At 40.2% G+C, this 14,923-nt stretch overlaps 1 protein-coding gene across 1 annotated transcript in view; it reads left to right on the top strand.

The window, feature by feature from the left end:
* Positions 1–14,923, top strand: part of agbl1 (AGBL carboxypeptidase 1) — a 124,990-nt gene that overhangs the window by 75,640 nt on the left and 34,427 nt on the right. The window contains exon 21 of the mRNA XM_083916667.1: positions 4,538–4,718. Coding sequence (XP_083772793.1) covers positions 4,538–4,718 — 181 coding nt within the window. The remainder of the gene's footprint in view (positions 1–4,537; positions 4,719–14,923) is intronic.

Genomic DNA, 14,923 nt, shown 5'->3' with positions numbered 1-14,923 from the left:
TCATTTCCCCAAATGCTCTACCACAGTCAACGTTTCAGGACTGGGAAATAACTGCTTGATTTCGCCATTGATACCCATGCATTTTAATATGAAACAATCAAGTTGGAATACTTTTCAATAAAATGTCATCAACAACGCAGACTGAATTCTTAAAAATTACAATTCATCAACAAATGGCCAAAGGGATGTGAAGCAACAGTGGTTCTTCAGAGCGCGTATCTGGCGACCCAGCTGGGTGTTTCTGCCACAAGCAAGGCCCCCTCTTCCCCTCACCGTTTTCTTCCGTGTAGCCTAATTTGCAGTCCACATTGATTTTATTCAGGTCGCCAAATCCCATCCTTGCTGAAGGTGTTATTGTTGATCTCTAGTACATCCCCAAACGGTTGCCAGATGCCTTTAGGTGCAGCGGAGAGGAGATCTCCTTCCATGTGAGGGCAGCTGATGTTCACTTGAACAAAGCAATTAACCTTTTAACTGTAAGACTGACAAAGCAGGCTACCACCCCTATGTAGGTGTTTGTGTGTTTGTGTGTGTGTGTGTGTGTGTTTGTGTGTGTGTTGGACAAACAACCCAAACTTGAGTAGAAATGAGGCCTGGGGCAACAGTCTGTCAGTTCCAGGCTTCTTCCTGTGTGTGCAAATAAGAATGCTAATCAGGTCTCATTGTAACCAGCCATATCAGTGGGTATGGAGCAGCACCATGACTTTATCCTCCAGAAAGCCACATGAAAAGTTTGTAAGTCTGTCTTTGAATTTAAAGTTGATTTGAGTTCATAAACTCATAATAACATATGTGAAGTTATTTGCTTCTCCTCTGTAATAAAAACCCTAATGATGATGCCCAAACTAAGTTCAGCTCTTTATCTTTGATGTTTTTCTTCGACATACAAGCTTTTCTTCAGAGCGGGTGGATTAGACAAAGCCGCCTGCTTCCTGCCTCACTCCTCTTGTCTCTAATTAAAAAGGCTTCCAGTGCAATCACAGCTCATCTCTGAAAGCCGTTAATTATCAGACATAATCTCATTCAGCAGGACAGGCATGGCCTTTAGGTATCTGGATCTGGACAAGGACGGTTCCTCTGTCACACTTTGTGCTCTTTCTCACATCCTTTTTTACATTTTCACTAGTTTTGTCTCCTACTTTCTCTGTCTCCCACAGTCTTGTCTGTCTTTTTCTGCATGTTGTTCTGTGCTGAGTCAAAAATAAACTGAAAGAAGCAGCTAGTGCCAACTAGGACTATATGTCCCAGTGTATTGATTGATCCTCATGCAGCCTCTCCTGGGGCCGGTATTTCAGGTGGAGTAAATCTCCCTTTTCTAAGTGTATTTTCCGACACAAAATCATCTGATGGTCTTTTTTTGGCGCTTATATCAAATAAGCCAGTTTTTTTAATGTAACAACTATTAATGTGTAGGGACTCTTATCATGCTACTGCAGAGGTTTAGTGTTATTTTGAGCAGTATTAGTGGTTAAAAAAGCCTTCACTGTACTGCCCCGAGCTAATCAGTGTTAGCCTCATCCGGCTGTTAGCGACTCTCCCGGATTTCTCCGTTAATAGTTCATACATGAAAGCAGCATAACTGAGGGCAGGTTCAAGGCAAACCTGAGCCAGCCCTAACTATAAGCTTTATCTAGAGAAAAGTTTTAAGTCTACTCTTAAATGCAGAGACCCTGTCTGACTTCTGAACAACTGGGAGTTGGTTTCACAAGAGAGGAGCTGAAGGCTCTGCTTCCCATTCTACTTTTGGAGAGCGTAGTGTTCCAATGTGGTAGAAGGATTTTAAATTCTATTCTGGATTTTACAGGGAGCTAGTGCAGCAAAGTTAATACAGGAGAAGTATGATCTTGTTGCCCACACAGATGTGTGAACAGGGTGTGATGAACATCACCACCATTAGTGAAAACAGAAGTTATGTATGGTGAGAGACTCCTTTAATAAATTAAAGAATTCAAAATTCATAAAAGGTTATTTTATTTATTTGGCTTGTCCATTATTGACATCACATTACTGATCACTTTCTGCTAGAGATGCAGACTAAAGAGAAGAAGAGTAATGAGCTGTCTGGATGAATATGGATGTTGAAGTAAATCTTCATATAGGTATAATGAAGGCAGTTATAATGAGACGTAATGTGACACCCATCTCACAATCTTCAACTAATGTTCCGAGACTTCTTAATCCATAGTGCCAGACTTCATTGCCTTCATATCCGAATTAGAATGGACCTCAGTAACTCCATGAGCCAACGGTAACTATCCTCAGCCAACTGCAGGCCAAAAGTGATGTATGATGCTGGACCAATGAGCTGTAAGAGTCGGGGAACAGAAAGGACTGGGATGATATGTCACAGTTTACAAACCATGCTGCAGTGTTTTAGAAGCAAGGGTGTATTGTTGCATGTGACCACTGGTTTCCACGCATTTCCATATCAGAAGAATCTGTGGTCCAACTCTTAAAATTACTTTTGAAAATGTTCCCCCAGGCTTAGTTCACACATACATGGGTATTTTTTGTAAACACATTGGTTCTAACCCCTTATCAAGTTAACACATACATGTGACTTTTCTTTAATTGAGGTACAGAGATGTTAGAATGCTATGGTGTGATCGGTGGTTAGGGATGCTCTTAAAAGTACTTAATTGTGTTTTTGTGCTTTCATTTTTTAAAGATTTTTGTAAAACAGTGCTTGTAAAAACATGGGTCATTACAACTTTGGTTTTGTAGGTCTGTCGATCAATTATGATCACATTGTACTCTCCAAATGCATTGTTGAGATCTGACAGTGTGGAGATAAACATGCAGTCAGATGATGAGACAGGTTGGGAACAGATGATCTGAACCGCTGCGTAGACCCACTTACAGTGGGTCAAAGTTGTAGCAGGATGTGACTCTGCTTCTTGTACATAGGTTTATCTTTATCTGTATGCATGTCCTGTACTGTTGTGAACTTGGTGAGTACAATGTTATTATAACATGATAGACATGATGGTTCGTAGTTTTCCTCTAAGGAATGATTAATTATTACCGTGAAGCTTTTTGTGTCCCTAAATGTTTTATTTTTAGCCATGCCCCCACCACAGTGATTTCCTGGTTGATCCAATCAGGAAGTGTCCACTAGGGGCAGGTTTCAAAATACAGCAATTTCTCATTGACCCCCATGTTAATCGGGCCGTTTTCACAGCACAATTAAACTTTTTAAAGGCCTGGTACAGGATCCGGGCGTGAGGGTTGGTTCTTTACAGTCTGTGGGCATGATACTGTGTTGAATATCAGTTTAAATCATAGATCCTAAAAGCTGGCTGCCTGCACTTGACTCTCTGAGCCGGTGTTACATGTATCCCTGACACAGGATTGCCTGTATTTGACTAGACCTCTCGTGTCAGTCTCTATCCTTTAAAATCCTGTTCCTGTTACAAAATTTAAAAAAATGACTCAGGGTCCCGGAAAAAAACGACCACTGACCCCCACTATTATTTTATTATCTATTAGTGTATGCTGTTAGCCTAGCTCTTGGGCGGTGGTGCTAATGTTGCTTTTTCTGTAAACATCAGCCAGATGGATATATCTCCCTCCCCCCAATGTCAAATCAATGCCCTCTTTTGGTAAGAGGAAATGAGGAGGAATCTGACAAGATGGCGACTCCCACGATTGGATGAAGTTGAGAGAACAGAACTCGACATAAAGGCTACGTCCATTTTTTATACAGTCTAGGATTTCAACTTTACATTAAGGTGAAAAAAATAAAAACTTTAAAAGAAAACATTTCTATAAATATTATTATGAGGAGGTTTTAAATAATCTGAATGCTACTGAAACCCACAGTAATGTAATGTGATTACGTCTATTTTTATTGATTAGCTCTTCCACCAAATCCAGACCTTTGGTGTGTATTTTCCTTAAACATGTCTGATGAGTTTTAACTCATCTATAATACAAAAAGCTAACTGAAAACTGACAAATGCAGTATAACAATCCCTTTAAACTGTGATAAATGAACCACGACAGCCCATTTTCTATTCACATGTTGCTCATTCAGACACAATTTCCCTAAATATTGGTCCAACAGCAGACTGTCACTGAACTCAAACAACTCTGACTGATCACACTCTCTGCCATCTGTTGGCATTCGATCTGTACACCATTCACACTGTCATCATTGACTCTCAGAAATGTTAAGTATGAACCTTGCACATCTTTGCAATTATTACTCATGACCTCTGTTAGCCAACATAATGGGCCAGCTGTCACTTTCACTGACAGAGCTTCATAGATTGTTGTAATGGCTGTAGAGGCTTTAAAAGCTTTAATTAAAGGTCTGATCTGGATAATTGAATGATGCCTGGTTCTCAGAGAACATAGACACCGTAATATGTAGGCAGACCTGCAGTTACTGACAGAGTACCACTTAGAAACAGTTGTGCTATTTCACAGGTGCGATCCCTGGTACATGAAAAGTGACATTCTGAGAGTGCCTGAGGTGAGATTCTGAACCTCTCCACACACCATGTGCATCATGTCTCTATCTGTCTCTGTCCAGGTAACCGCCCCTGTATCGTGCTAACAGGCCGCGTCCATCCCGGTGAGTCCAATGCCAGCTGGATGATGAAGGGCACTCTGGAGTTTCTGTGCAGCAGTGAACCGGTGGCCCAGAGCCTGAGGGAGGCCTTTGTCTTCAAGCTCATACCCATGCTCAACCCAGACGGAGTCATCAACGGCACGTGAGTGGGAGGCATGAGCAGAGTCCACACAACACATGGATCCACTTGTGCCACTTGATCCAGAAGTATAGCTAGAATCGAATAATAATTGTAGGGCTGAACGATTCCTCGAGAAACTCAAACTCGAATACTAAAAAGCTTTGTTTGATTAATATTGCACAGATGATTATTACAGTTGCACAATGAGTTTGCACTGCGAAAACTGGACACCACATCCATGGTGGACACATGCTGTTAAAAAGACTTGATGGCGCAGATTACAAAGTGGAGGAAGTAAGGCCAGAGAAAATGAAAGAAAGTTTCCAAAGTTTGGGTTCATTTCAAACTGAAACTTAACAGATACGCTGCACAATGTGTCTACTGTTAAACCCAACTAGTTTACCTCAATAGCACAATGTCAGTGAGTCAGCATCTCAGCTAGAGATGCACAAATCCAGTTTTTTTCCAATCTAATCCGATACCTGGGCTAAGCGTATCTGCCGATACCCGATACTGATCCGATATTACTGTAGTGAAGGCATCAGGCTTGACATAAACATTTAGCCTTTGTTTAAAAAAGATAACAAGTAAACACATATATAAATGTACTTAATATTATTTGAATTGAAGTGACTACATTGCTGTTACTGTATTGCTGCGATCCAGCTAATTAGTCAATATCGGAGCCGATATCCGATACAAGTATTGAATCGGTGCATCTCTAATCTCAGCAGAAAACATCTTATCTATACATCCAGTCTCCATGGAGCGACCCAACACAAGGTAACATGAACAACGTTATAAGGTAACAACACTTTGACGACTTTCAACCGGTTCTGCCTCGCTTTAGCCGGGCAGCAAATGCAGATGATACGACACCAGTGAGCCCCACTCACTAAAGGTTTGCGCACTTGTATATTACTTGAATTTGGCACTTAAATGGGTCTTTTATATTATTGTATTCAATAAAATCAATATAAAATTAGATTTTTCAAAAAAAAAGGACGTTTTGTAGTTTGTCTTTAGTAACTTTACTATTGCTCTTGTAATATATATGTAATTAAGTATTTCTTATCTGATTACTCCAGTAATCAATGGAATAATCGGTAGAATACTCTGTAACTATAAGTAATAGCCCTAAATAATTGTGCCATATTTAATTTTCTTTCCATAAAACTGCACAAAGCTAGTGGACACGCTTTTGTGCATACTCCATGTGTTTGCTTACTCATACAGATATGTTTGTTTGTTTAACCAGGTTATACCCTTATCTTTTTTTTTCTTGTTTTAAATCAAGCATTTAACTTGCAGGTCTCAACTATATAGACTCCTTATTCATCTCAGTCTGTCTCTGAACAGCCTTTTACTTTGCTTTGCTGTGTGTGTGTTTGTGTGTGTGTGTGTGTGTGTGTGTGTGTGTGTGTGTGCGTGTGTGTGTGTGTGTGTGTGTGTGTGTGTGTGTGTGTGTGTGTGTGTGTGTGTGTGTGTGTGCGCACACGCTTTTGTGATGTAAGTCTTGCAACACTGCTCTGGTATATCACAGGAATTAGGTTGGACACTGCAAGGATTTACTGACCGTGCTGCTTTCTCCCGTCTCTTTCTCCTCAAACTTTCTGTCTTTCTTTCTCGGGTCAATTCTCTGTGCTTGAAATTGGTGTGGAACTGGAACAATATTGCTGAAGCATCAACACAGATTTATTTAGTACTTTATATTTCATTCTCTATTGGTTTGTTTCTATGTGTGTGTGTGTGTGTGTGTGTGTTTTGGGACCTCGTGAAAAATATAAAATAATAATAATAATAACAGGGAAAGGAAAACAGGGTAATCGCTGCTAGACCTAAGTTGTGAAAATGTTGAGAAAATATTAAAAGAAGATGGAACTCTGCCAACTTTCCACAGCGTACCCGAGCAGGTAAAGTACAGCGTACCCGAGCATGTAGAATACAGCGTACCTGGGCAGGTAGTGTCGATACACCAGAAACCAGCAGAGGATGTGTGATTTATTTTTCTGAATTCCAGCAGCATCATTTTGATTGACAGACCAAAATACTTTTTGGTTTTTCACGCGATGTCATTGTCTCAACTTATGAAAAAGTGTGTGAAAAACACATCTCCCCAGTTGTGCAATTAATAAATCACCCTCTCTATACAAAGGGCCAGGCTTTGAATCCCAACATGGCCAAGTCCTCTTTGCCAGCAAATCTACAATTCATGTTTTTCAAGTTTTCATTGAATTAATTTAGCTTGGACCCTGAACATTGTCACTTGTGGATATATTTGCTATATTTGCTGGATTTTATCTTGTATTGTCATAGGGAATTTTATTATTCTATTTTTGTATTCTTTTAATTGTTTGATTTTATTTGCCTCAGCGTGTGCTCAGGACAATTTATTGACAACGTTGCTTAGCTGTTGTTATTGGTAGTTATCTTTATTGTTGTTGTTTTGTATACTTGCTAATTACTTTTTTTTGCCTCATTTTTTCCCCAGAATATTTGTATCCTGGTTCAACCATGTAAAGCACTTTCTTTTCAAAAGTTATTATTTTTTCAATATGAACTGTATGAACAAAAATTACTGCTCTCAAGAGTTCATTCAGGAACACTCTCGTCAAAGATTTAACCATTTATTGCAGCAAATGGAAATTCAGTTATGCTTGGCAGTGATGGCTCCGCTCTTAAAAATGCTTCCTGTATTATGTGTAAGACAGGGAGTGCAATGCAGAAATCCCCATGGGTGTACAAGAGTGGGCCCAAAGCAAGGCATTGAATACCATTTTTAAACTTTGAGACATGTTAGGATTGTAAACTAGAAAGGTGGAGGCTGGGGTGGAGGCAAAGCTTTGTGACAATGTTGGTGTGAAGAGATCAGCGCTTTGGCAGTCATATATAATTGAACCACCTTGTGTGAGGTGAGCTGTTATTTGTGTGTGACTTATGGTCATCATCCAATCAGCGGTTGTCAGCCGATTACGGCTGGGGCGCAATGCATCAACTAATAGGTGCCTAATTTAAAAGTTATTGTTTTATTATCATCAATATGGATATAAGTAGTATTAATATTTTTATTTGTGGTATTATTATATCACTTCTTTTACTGGAAACCCCCTTTCACTACAGCAGGTGGTGATTGCTCTAAGACTAAAATGTCACCAAAAAAAAAAGGTGGTGAAATATGTACTGCTGTGTGTACATTTCATTGACTAAATACATGCTAGAAAGCCTTTATATTTTGTTCAGAATCAGATGCTTATCAAAGGTAACTGGCTCAACTTCTCATTCATCCCCACAGCTCCACAGCGCTTTACACAGTCAGACGCTCAGCTTCTACTGACTTAAATGGGGAAGCGTAGAGCGGGTTGTTCCACTGCAGAGAAACTAGACGCTCATTGGATAAATGCTGGGCTTTGTCCCGCCCATCGGACGCTCAGCGTCTCTGGGGGTCTATGGGACAGTGGGCTGGCCCGGACACTTAGCTTCTGCATGATGATTGGATGAGCTGTCTGAGGCGGAATCCTTTTTGATTGACAATAAACATCCATCAAAGCATTTTCCAAGTTTTTCATTTTGTTGTTCTGGACTGATCCGGAGATTTTACCGATCCCCAGCAACTTTTTCTTTGTTAAAAAACGTCTAGCGTTGTGTTTGGCGACTCTGTTCTGTCACTCTGCAATTCCTTTCCCCAACGAGCAGCGGCAGCTGCGGAGCTTCTCCCCCTGTCACTCACACTCACAGGCGGTCACACATTTAGAATGAGTCAATCCAGGGAAATTTGATGAGATGAGACGATGAGAAGTGATTCCAGAGGAGGCGTTTCTGAGTGTCCTGAAAAGTTATGGACAGTTCTTTGATTCAGGTAGACTGAGGTCTGAGCTCCTTTAATCAAACCAGGACTTGCAGGGCAACAGGGTAACGCTGTGTGATTTCTTGCTGTTTCTGAAAGACATGGAGTTGGACAGTGCAATGCCTCAGCTGTACAAACTGTTGTCATTAGTAGCAACAGTTGGAGCTACATCTGCAGGTGTAGAGAGGAGCTTCTCCTGTTTAAAGCGTCTCAAGTCCTAAAACCCGCAACCTAGCTCTGCTGCCATTGAGAGGACACTGGTCAAGTCCCTGGAAAAGACGCCTAGTTGGTACGATAAGGTCACAGATCCTTTTTTGAAAAGGAACGAAGGGTAGAATTTACATATGAACAAAACAAACATATTTATGTTGTAGGCTGGAAAAATTAGTTTCCCCTCCTTGAAAGACCAGCAGGTGCCAATGGAACCCACCATATGTAATTCAAGTATATATGGGTAGATGAGAACAACAGTTCATTTTGATACTGATGGGTCCAACACATACAGGCTGGATACACATACATTGATACAAACACTAGCTGTTTTTAGGTACATGACACATTAATGAGAGCTCTAGGTTGTGTTAAAGCTTACAGGATCAAATATTATCTGGCAGCAGATTCCCAATGGCATTCATTGTACATGAACACACACACACAAACACACACACACAAATGCCTGAGGGCAGGCAGCTGCAGAGGGGAGTAAATGTGTTGGAAAATAACAGTTTATAAATATTTTAATCATTTAGCAAGTACAATGATATTAAATAAACATTAAGGAAACTTTTTTAAAGAAATGTTATTTTCATACTGTTTGGTTATTGGCATACAAATATTGGGGGGGGGGTGTAAATGGCCTTTCTGTCAGAAATCTCTTTGATTTGGCTAACTAAACTACTTGATTAAGTTTAGAGGAAGATTGAAGATTGAACCCTTTGTGGCGGAACGTCCAGGAAGCAGACAGACAGAGAGACAGAGACAGAGAGACAGACAGACAGATGGAACACGTCATGGTGTCTGAGCCTGCTTGCTCTTTGTGGTTGTTAATAGAACTTTCGGCTTTAATTCCATTTCATCCACAGACAGAATGACGTAAAGGGACAGTCAAAAAAACACAGAGAGAGCTGCAAACAATTTATATGCGCATTCCCCTGCTGATTTCAAGTTATTTTTGTGAATGCTGTGATTAATTAATGCAATGCTTTTCTTATGGCAATTTTGTATTAACAGCTGACACTTTGGTATTGTCCAATATTCTTCAGGCGCTGTGGACTTTTTGATTTCTCTCCCCCTGACCCATTTGATCAGCATTGGTTGGCAGGCTCTGTGTGATTATGGATGTTGTTTTTGAAGAAAATTATTTTGATTTTTTTTGTAATGATGTATCAGATATTTGATCATAAACCAAAATATTGTATACATTAAAATGTTTACTTTATGATGGTACCTAGGTGAAAAGTCATAGGATCATCAAAATTGGTCAACACCTGAGGACAAAACTTTTCACCAAAAACTGCATAAAACATTGTCCACCTCTATTATTATTTCATTTTCAGCTAATAACCTGGTCTATTGACATATAGACCAAACATTCATTTTACACTCCATAAAATCCTTATTTGCAACAAAAGATACTTCAGTGCTCATGACTCAGCTATTGCCTCCTTTTATAGCGGCGTCCTCAAGCTTTCTCTCTGCCTGTTGTCTCTGCTACTGTAAACTGTGGGCAACACCCCATTGCAACACTCCATTCATAAAGCTTCATTAACCTTATCACTGTCACAATTAGCCTTTTAAAGTGTTCACCATTTAAGATAAGAGTGCCATATGATGAAATCAGTAATAAACTGTTTCCATATTGTGGACATCATACTAGAAATAATATCAATTACTGGACATTTCTGGAATGACAGGACCAAAGAAACGTGCACCATTCCTTCTAATAGAGCAGCCTGGGCTCAGTGACTGGCCATCAACCTGCAGGGATCGGCTCTGCACTACAAAGCCTAAGTGCAGTAACTATGAAATCAACAATAGCAGGATTTCTGCACAATTTGAAGCCTAAAAAGTACGGAGGTTAGGATTGAGTTGGATACAAATTATTCAATGGCAAACTAGTAAGCGATCAATCATCAATGTGCCAACTATTTATTTGTTGGGACACTAAACAAACTGGCTTAAATAGGCCCTATTATGCCTGTATAAGTTTCAGATTCATGTTTTCGTTTTTCGGATCAGCTACAATAGGTTTACATGCTTTGATCTTAAAAAAACCCACATATTTATCATCTTGCTCATTACTGCAGCACCTCTGTGTGAACTATAAACTTTAATCATATTCTATTTTAGCTTGTTATTAATTTTCTCTTCTCTATTTTTATTTTTATTGGTATTATATTAATTTATATTCAGTTCAGAATACACCAGTCAAATCTGTCGACTTCGTAATCGTCATCCATCCTAGAGAGAAATCTAGCGACTGCTTCTGGTGTTATTGAAGATTTTTGTGGGGTTTTGGATTCTGATGCACAAATCACTTTCCTCAACGAGCAGAGGGTGCTGCTGTGAGCTCTTTCCCCATCCCAAAGCAGAGGTGGACACTGTCTTGCTAGATTTAGTAACTTTTCAGACCTTCTTAGCAACGTTATTTATACAAAGCGACTAGCTACCAATTTAGTGACTTATTGAGACCTTCAGGGAAAAGAGAGAAATACTGTAAATGGTCGGCCTCTATGCAAATTCCTTGCGGGAGTCATCCCAAAGGTGATCAATAAAGAGAAGTCTAAGTCTAAGAAGTCTAATTCATTCTCATGCATGCCACTCAGAGTACAGTTCAGTATACAGTCTATGGGTCTCTCTCCTCTCACGCAGCAGCACTGTTGTTGTTATGTGACGCTGCGGGGGTTAGAGGTCCGAGATGGGGCGATGAAGGCATCGTTTAGGCAAGGCAAGGCAAGGCAGCTTTATTTGTATAGCACTTTTCATACACAAGGCAGACTCAAAGTGCTTCACAGCACAACATGTCATGAATTCAAATGCATTACAGGAAGACATAGAGAATAAAAACATAGACAATAATCAAAACAGTGCGGACGTTAAAAGTGCGAAGATTTAGCAGAAAGCTAAGGTGAACATAAAAGTTTTCAGTCTAGTTTTAAAAGTGGTCAGAGTGGGTGAAAGTCTCAAATCTTCAGGAAGTTTATTCCAGCTGTTTGTTGCATAATGACTGAAAGATGCTTTCCCTTGATTTGAGTTTACTCTGCGAACCACTAACAGATTGGCCTCAGAGGATCTTAGTGATCTAGAAGGCTTATGTAGTGGGAGCATATCAGTGATATACCTCGGCCCTAGACCATAAAGTGATTTATATGTGAGCAGGAGGATTTTGAAATCAATTCTCTGACGTACAGGAAGCCAGTGTAATGATTTAAGAATTGGTGTAATGTGCTCACATTTTTTGGTCTTTGTTAGAACTCTAGCAGCAGCGTTCTGAACAAGCTGTAGCTGCCTGACAGTTTTTTTGGGAAGACCTGCAAGGAGAGCGTTACAGTAGTCTAGCCTACTGGTTATAAAGGCATGGACAAGTTTTTCTAAGTCTTGAGCTGACATGAGCCCTCTAAGTCTTGTTACATTTTTAAGGTGATAGTAGGCCGATTTTGTTACTGATTTGATGTGACTGTCGTAATGTAAATCAGAATCCATAATAACCCCAAGATTTCTGGCTTTATTTGAGGTTTTCAGGGACAGTGATTGAAGGTGTTGGATGACTTTAGACCTTTCTTTCTTAGCACCAAAAACAATTATCTCAGTTTTATCCTCATTTAGTTGAAGGAAATTTTGGCACATCCAGTGTTTGACCTGCTCAATGCACTGGCACAGTAGATCTATGGGGCGATAGTCATTTGGTGATAGCGCTACATAGATTTGGGTATCATCGGCATAGCAATGGTGGTCAATGTTATTATTTTGCATGATTTGTCCTAGTGGGAGCATATAGATATTAAATAAAGTCGGCCCCGAGATTGAACCTTGGGGGACTCCACACGTTACGTTGGTTTGTTCTGATACAAAGTCGCCAATGGAAACAAAATAGTTCCTATCTTGTAGATATGACTTGAACCAGTTTAGGACTGTGCCTGAGCCCCACCCAGTTTTCCAACCTGTCCAAAAGTATTGAGTGGTCGACAGTGTCAAATGCAGCACTGAGGTCCAATAGCATTAGTACTGAAGTTTTGCCAGAGTCTGTGTTAAGACGGATGTCATTTATAACTTTAATAAGGGCCGTCTCTGTGCTATGAAAAGGTCTAAATCCTGACTGGAGGTTGTTGTGGCAGCCAGTAGAAGCCAAGAAGTGAGTTAGTTGTTGGAGTACAACTTTCTCAATTATTTTACTTATGAATGGTAGATTTGAAATTGGTCTGTAGTTGTTGATAATAGAGGCATCTAGGCTCCGCTTTTTTAGAAGAGGTTTAATGACTGCAGTTTTGAAGGCCTTTGGGAAATTGCCCGATTGAATAGAGTTATTAACTATTTGCAATACGTCTGTTGATAGGCAGTCAAAAACATTCTTAAAGAAGTTGGTAGGTAAAGCATCGAGACAGCAGGTGGTTGGCTTTAGATCGGTCACTTTTTCCACTAGAGTTTTAAAGTCTATGGCATTAAAGCTTGCCATCATTGCTGTGTTATTTTGGCCTAAACGGGGTGGTGATCCAACTTTTTTGTTTGAGATATTGATGGCACGTCTGATGCCTTCAATTTTATCAGTATAAAAGAATGCAAACTCATTGCATTTCTGTGTGGAATGGAGTTCGGCTTGTATTTGTGTTGGGGGGTTGGTCAGTCTGTCGACAGTTGCAAATAGGGTTTTGGCCTTATTAGTGTTGCTGTTTATGATATTGGAGAAGAATGTTTCTCTAGCGCTTTTTAAGACTAAATTGTAGGCCTGGAGCCTCTCTTTATAGATGTCATGGTGAATATGAAGTTTTGTATTTTGCAGATTCGTTCAGCCTTCCTGCACTCTCTTCTCTGGGCTGTTACAACAGCAGCTTTTCTCCAGGGTGCCTTTTGCTTACCAGAAATCGTTTTAACTGTAACCGGTGCAATGACATCTATGATATTCACAATTTTGGAATTAAAGTTGTTTACAAGATCATCAGCATGGTATGGGTTTAGAGGTGGTAGCGAGGAGATGGCATTTTTAAAGAGTACATTAGCATGTTCATTGATGTAGCGCTTTTTGACATTCTTTGATTCTGTTTGTGTCTCCGGAATTAAAGAAATATTAAAGAAAACACAGAAGTGATCAGACAATGAAAGATCAGTCACAAGAACATCAGAAACATTGAGACCTTTTGTGATAATCAGGTCCAGGGTGTGTCCTTTACAATGAGTAGCCTCTTTCACATGTTGAGACAGGTCAAATGTATCTAAAATAGTAAAAAGTTCCTTTGCACCCTTGCCATTCGAATCGTCAATATGAAAATTAAAGTCACCAGTTATAACTAGGCAGTCAAAGTCAGTGGAGATACTAGACAATAATTCGGTAAAATCATCGAAAAAATTTGCTGAGTATTTAGGTGGCCTGTAAATAATTAACAGAAGAATTTTGGGAGAGCATTTCAACACAGCACACAGGTATTCGAATGATGTAAAATCACCAAGTGACATCTGTTTCCCCTGAAATATGTTTTTAAATATAGCAGCAACCCCTCCCCCCCTTTTCCCAGATCTACATACATCAATAAAGTTATAGTTGGGGGGTGCTGTCTCGATCAGAATGCTTGCACTGTTATTTTGCTCCAGCCATGTTTCAGTTAAAAACATAAAATCAAGTTTGGAAGTAGTAATAAAATCGTTGACTAAAAATGATTTGTTATTCAGAGACCTAACATTGAGCAGACCCATCCTGATGGTGTTATTGACAGGCTTCGATGTTGACTTTGATTTGGAGAGGATAGGAATGAGATTGTTTAGGTTAGCAGGGTGTCTACGTTTCCCAATGTTCTCTCTCTTGGTAGTCACAACAGGAATGTAGAAGGTGCCAAGCTTTGACGTAGGCAGCCTTGGGCCCAGCTGATAATGTGGTCTACTGCTGAACCCTTTTTTGTATCAATAATATTCAGGACTGCTGTCAGGGCGGTGCGGGGGTGGCCATGAGGGGGAGGAGGAGTGGGCAGCGTCAGAGCTGGAATGAACTACTGGAGGTGGACGTTGAGGGCGAAGAGGGGGTTTACGTAAGAGGGGCGGAGTAGGGCTGAGGGTTTGTGAAGCACACCTTCGTGGAGGGGGGGGAGGAGGTGGGAGGGAGGTGCCACTGAGATGACGCTGAGGGGGGGATCGCTGAGGTCGGTCAAGGGGAGTAAAAATAGGAGTAGGGCGGGGA

This window comes from Echiichthys vipera, assembly GCF_963691815.1.
Source record: "Echiichthys vipera genome assembly, chromosome: 7".
Classification (NCBI taxonomy): Eukaryota; Metazoa; Chordata; class Actinopteri; order Perciformes; family Trachinidae; genus Echiichthys; species Echiichthys vipera.
Note: the sequence above shows the minus strand (reverse complement) of the source record. Positions and strands in the feature narration are given on the sequence as shown.